This window comes from Pinus tabuliformis, chromosome 2_2 (genome assembly GCF_031772625.1).
Source record: "Pinus tabuliformis cultivar Carrire ecotype Pingquan chromosome 2_2, CPIR1, whole genome shotgun sequence".
NCBI classification, from domain to species: Eukaryota; Viridiplantae; Streptophyta; class Pinopsida; order Pinales; family Pinaceae; genus Pinus; species Pinus tabuliformis.
Window position 1 is genome coordinate 607,099,689 of NC_142300.1, and position 4,978 is coordinate 607,104,666.

A 4,978-nucleotide genomic window follows, 5' to 3' on the forward strand; every position below is an offset into this window, starting at 1 on the left:
CATCTCACTATGACCCACATTTATTAACTAAAAAACACACCATATTAACGAAAAAACATTCAACTTTCCCCAGTTTCCATTAACTTCATCATCTCATCTTTGTTTAGAAGATGAACACTTGGTGATAAGCCATACTTGCTGATAATGAGCCATATTTGCTGACTGGAAACTTCTACTGGAATAATAATTTGTGATAGATGTAATAAAATCAATTCAAAGCTATTCACTATCCACATCACATAAGCCTAATCCACACTTACTGGTAACCATGGCCTCCAACAATAAGTTGTGATAATCCACACTTACTGGTAAATGTGGCCTCCAATAATAAGTTGTGATAGACCAGGAAAATCAATTCAAAACTATCAACTATCCACATCAGACCAGCCTAAACTCACAAATAAATCAATAGATATGGAGTACATGAACTAAAATTCAAATATTCATTTCAATTTCATACACCAAAAACCCAAATTGTTGTTAGTTGGAATTCAGCCTGCCATGAAAAATGGAATATTAAGTACCATAGTTTTGGCCAGGAGAACGAAAAAAAAAGCTTTAGCCAATTGCCACCATAGATTACATTACAGACTGGAATTTAGAAATAAATCAGAAATTGCTCTGCAGGTAGAGCTCCTGCTGAGGAGAAGCCGGGCCAATCTCGGGTGCCTTTTCGTTCTCCGGTTTCCTCTCCCCGCCCTCTAGGCAACGCAGGCACATGTGATCGTTCTTGTTTTCTTCGGAGACAGATGACTTTCTCCTCTGAGAAGAAGCAACGCTGGGAAACGTGATCCACGAAGGCGCACGGAGCTCCGAATCATGAGATCCCGAAGACCTTCTATGCAATCGGCTGCTGCCCAAAACAACTTCGGTTGGAAGAATCGGCTGGTCGTCGCAGGGCGTCCCCATGAGCAACGCCAGTGCTCGTTCGAGCTCCGTTGTCACTTTGTCCATGGAGGGGCGCTCCTTGCCACGCATTCTGACGCACCGGCAGGCCACGCGGGCTATTTTGTACAGAGCCTCATAGTTCAGGGGCGGTTCCAATGTGGGATCTAGGATGGCCGAGATGTCATTGGCTTTGATTAGCGGCACCGCCCACTCGACTACGTTGCCCTCCTCGTATTGCAGATCGATGGCCTTGCGCCCGCTTAGGATCTCCAATAGGAGAACCCCGAAGCTATAGACATCGCTTTTCGTGGTCAGGTAATGGAGGCGGTAATATTCGGGGTCCAAGTAGCCAAGTGTGCCTGCAGGAAGCTCCGACAATGGTGAATCGCTGTCTGCGGGACCGAGCAACGATAGCCCGAAATCCGCCACCCGGGCATTCCGCTCCTGGTCGATCAAAATATTGGACGACTTTATATCACGGTGAATAACCGGCGGGCAAGCGTAACCGTGCAGGTATTCGAGCCCCCGGGCAGCTTGAACAGCGATCGTTACCCGCCTGACCCAATCCAATTTCTTCTTCGATTTCCCATGCAGGTGCTCATGCAGGGTACCGTCGGCCATGAACTCGTAGACCAGCAACCGTTCCTCATTTTCCTCGCAGTACCCCAGCAGATTCAGCAGGTGTGCGTGATTCAATCGTGACAACAAGTCAACTTCACGGTGAAATTCCTTGGAGTCTTTCTGCACATCCGTAGCCACGATCGCGCGCTTCACAGCAACGACACGGCCGTCAGAGAGCACCCCTTTGAAAACACAAGAGTAGCTCCCGCGGCCAACCTCGGTGTCTTTCTGGAACCCGCCCGTTGCTTTCTCGAGCTCCTCGTAGCTGAACACCTGCGCGCGGCGGATCTTGATCTCGCTGCTGCTTTTTGGACACTTGGATGCCGTCGTTGCCACTGACGTAGACTTGCTCTTGCACGTCGCTGTCATGGATTCGGACGGGTCGGCCTTGAGCTTGAAGCGAACCCAGATGACTGCGACGCATACGAGAATGCTCACAACGATGATCCCCATGGCCATCTCTGCAATAATTATCGGAGTCCGAATCGACGAACGTTTCTTGGCAGGGAGCGCCGATGTATCCACCCTGCAAGCCTCCGAGCAGGGGGCGGATCCGGCGCAGGCCGAGCAATTGTAGCTGCATTGCCGATCACCCGCCGGACTACAAGCCAAAGACTGATACATCCCGGCAGGACACTCATGGCTACAAGGCACACAGACCTTTAACGACCGCTGGCAAATACTCTTATACGCCGGAGACGATGACGAATATTCGTAAGTCCCCTCCTCACACTGCCGGGTTTTACAAATTCCGGGCGCGACCGCCAGTGGTAAATTCGTAGGGTAATTCGATCCCCAACAAACCGTCTGCAACCCACGAACCGAGACACCGCAAGTAAAATAATCCCCAGCCGCCACAGCAAAAAACTCGAGATTCTTCGGCGCAGGTTTAAACCCAGGCAGCACCAGTCCCCAACACCAGACCCTCCGATCACTCACAGCGATCCCACAGGTATGAAATTTCCCACCCACCAAAGCTCCCAAGGCAATATTCGGCGCACGGATAGATTTATCAACCCCCCAACAAACCGTCCGACCTGGTTTTTCCGCATCAATCCCACAAACATGATACCCTCCGGCCGCAATGACCCTAAACCGGACACCTCTCGGAATACCGCCAATAACTCCGCTACCCGTCTCATCGCCCCAGCAAACCGCTGTCCGATTTTCTGCAAACAACCCACAGTTAAAAAGCGCACCCGCTGTAATAGATTCAAGCCGAGCACCCTCCAAATACGATCCCGTCATGTTATAACCCCAACAATCCACACCCCAGCGCCGCCGCCTCAGCGCGCACAGATGATTATCCCCCGCCGAAATCTCAACATAGCTCGTATTCGAAGACGCCATTGCCGGCGGCACGCCCATCTGCACATAAATATTATTGCCCCAACAGTAGGGCTGCCCTGACGAGGTCTCCAGCCCACAAACAAACCCATCTCCGGCCGTCAAACCCCGGAACCCAATTCGCAGTGGAGCTCCATAAACACTGGCCGCATCGCTTCCGAAGCAGGTCACGAGTTCGGATCCGTCGGCACTCACACCACACAGAGCCGGTCCATTTTCTCCATAAGAAGCCGCCAAAGAAGCCATAGACCCCATTGCCAACCCCACCTCGATCTGAAACCCACAAACCATAACAAAAACCATAACCACAAGCTGCACCTGCACCCCATTCTCACAATTCTTGTTCCTCGCCATTACCCAAAAGCTAAAAAAACGCAGATCTCAACTTCTCGCTCTCTGTGGACGCCATTAACCCTATACTGTCCTCAGCATTATGATATTCAAGAAAATGCCCCTTGCCTCTTGCCCTGTGCCCTGTGCCTTACCCTGACTTGACCTGACCTGTGCCCTGCTTGGCACCACCGCTGGTGCAACGGGCATAAACACAAACCATAAAACCATAACCATACATGAAGCTGAAAGTAGTCGTAATTAATGACCTCCTGCAATGCCTTCAATGCTCGCATTAATGGTGTCCCCTTTTCTCTCAACTGATACAGAATTCCAATGTGATGGGTAGGTGAGTAGCCAGAAGGGAATTAGGTGGTAATTGAATGCAGCATGGATCTGGAACCACCACACCTCACCTCCTCGATAATCGCATTGGACCGAAGCACTCATTCAACCTGGTTACCCAAACAACCTTCCTTCCATCAGAACTATTGAACGAACGGGCAAAAATCCAATTCAAAAGGTATTTGCGTTTTTGCTCGAATTTGAAATCACGGGTTGGATTTTATATAATAATTCTTGTGAGTGGACATTGCACCTCAAAACACGGAATTCCTTCCGGAGAATGTAACTCTCGGAGGCGGCTTCACGCTAGTCAAAGTTTCGGAGTATTGATTCTGTTACATGGAGCACCTAAAAGGTTGTCCTTAGATAACAAACTTATTAAATTTGTTGTGACCATTCATATTTTCGTAGCTTCTCCCCGACCCTCACCCTCATCATGGAGGTAGGGTGGGATGGAAGGTGAAGTTTGTACACTTTGGCTTTTTATTCTTTGTAAATATAATATAAGGATGAAGTTTGTACACTTTGGCTTTTTATTCCTTGTAAACATAATATAAGGATGAAGTTTGTACCATTTATTTTTATTTTTCTTGATAGAAGGTGAAGTTTGTACACTTTGGCTTTTTATTCTGCGTAAATATAATATAAGGATGAAGTTTGTACCATGTATTTTTATTTTTCCTAATTAAGAGTAAGGAGTTGTTTATTGAGGTTATAAATTAGTTTAAAAAAATATTTTTCACTTAATTTTTTTTTTCTAAAAAAAATTAATTATAAGAGTGTTTAATTGTTTTTTGTGGAAATAGATTAAGCACCATCAAAAACTCTGTGGGCACCTAAAATTTTAAAGTTTGATAGTTACAACCAAGATTTCTCAAAATTTTTACATTTTAACAAAAATCATATTGGGCAAATTTGTATCCTCCATAAACTACTCCTAAAAAGAATAATGGTAGAGAATAAAGTTTGTACCACTTACTTTTTATTTTTTCTTTAATTATAGAGTAATAGTAGAGGTTTGTAAATTAAAGAGTAATAAGAGAGGTGAGTAAATATTATGTTGTATTAGTATTTATTTGGAGAATATTTTATGGTTAATTTTTTATTGAAAGGTTGGAATTGTACACTAAAATTTTGTTTATGCATTTAAAAATGTAATTTAAATAACAAAAAATACAATGCCAAAAATTGCATATTCAAATACAATGAAATTTTCAAAACTTAAAACAATTAGATCACTAAACATTATACTACTTTTACTAGGTAAACATTATTAGCCATACAAATTTTACATTTATCTCAAAATAATGGAAATTGAGTTTGCATCATCAAATCCAACATGGACATCACAATCTCAACTATCTTGGCATTAGAGCAAATTTCACATGGTAAATAGTTTTAAAATGTAACATCACCATCTCAACCATCTTGGCATTAGTGAAAATTT

At 44.8% G+C, this 4,978-nt stretch overlaps 1 protein-coding gene across 1 annotated transcript; it reads right to left on the reverse strand.

The window, feature by feature from the left end:
- Positions 1 to 420: 420 nt before the first annotated feature.
- LOC149194121 (serine/threonine-protein kinase-like protein CR4) lies at positions 421 to 3,736 on the reverse strand. Its single transcript, XM_089405037.1, has one exon. The coding sequence runs from the start codon at positions 3,208 to 3,210 to the stop codon at positions 610 to 612; it is 2,601 nt and encodes an 866-aa protein (XP_089261163.1). The 5' UTR covers positions 3,211 to 3,736; the 3' UTR covers positions 421 to 609.
- Between the last annotated feature and the right edge of the window lie 1,242 nt (positions 3,737 to 4,978).